The sequence below is a fragment of the Penaeus monodon genome, chromosome 23 (assembly GCF_015228065.2).
Source record: "Penaeus monodon isolate SGIC_2016 chromosome 23, NSTDA_Pmon_1, whole genome shotgun sequence".
NCBI classification, from domain to species: domain Eukaryota; kingdom Metazoa; phylum Arthropoda; class Malacostraca; order Decapoda; family Penaeidae; genus Penaeus; species Penaeus monodon.
The window spans coordinates 41222300-41222948 of NC_051408.1; the positions used below are offsets into that span (position 1 = coordinate 41222300).

The following is a 649-nucleotide window of genomic DNA, read 5'->3' on the forward strand; positions in this document are numbered from 1 at the left end:
AGAAACTTACTTGATAGGCAGCTGATCAACAGGGATCCACTCATCACGGTGGAAAGCTGCAATAGGCTGCTCTGATGTGGCAATGAGGTATTTCTCATCCACAAGATCTGATCCAGGAACATCACCCTTCCCTAGGACCTGTTTTATGGGGGCGGGGAGAAGAGAAGGAAGTTGAATTGCGAAGAATGATGATAACGACATATGATACTCAGACACACATTTTTAATTTCAGACCTACAAATCACCATTTAACCTTCCGTCATCAGGAAACAACACGACCCTTTAGCGCTAGGAAACCAACCAAGCAAGAACCAACGGCCCGACCACTACCGCCCCATAACACAACCAACGACGACCTAAATCCCACACCTTGTAGAGCTCCTCGTCGAACTGCGAGAGTTGCGCAACCTCTTGCATGACCTCCTTGCGCATGAAGAAAGGCGTCACCAAGGGAGTGTAGTTCTTCTTGTTGAGGAAGCTCATGGCCAGCTCCACAACTGCACGCTCAAGGAATACGGCTGGGCCCATGAGGTAGTAGCCGCGGGCACCTGCGGAAAGATCAAGAGGAGGATGAGAAAGTGGAGCAAGATTTATCATTATCACTTTAATAACTATTTGTCATATCTTATTAAATCTTATTGTCATATCT

The 649-nt window shown here is 46.8% G+C and overlaps 1 protein-coding gene across 1 annotated transcript in view; it reads right to left on the reverse strand.

The window, feature by feature from the left end:
* Positions 1-649, reverse strand: part of LOC119588082 (probable serine--tRNA ligase, cytoplasmic) — a gene marked incomplete at its 3' end in the record, with an annotated part of 11215 nt that overhangs the window by 3379 nt on the left and 7187 nt on the right. The window contains exons 7-8 of the mRNA XM_037936789.1: positions 370-548; positions 11-138 (exon numbers count right to left, since the gene is read on the reverse strand). Of these exons, the coding sequence (XP_037792717.1) occupies positions 11-138; positions 370-548 (307 nt within the window). The remainder of the gene's footprint in view (positions 1-10; positions 139-369; positions 549-649) is intronic.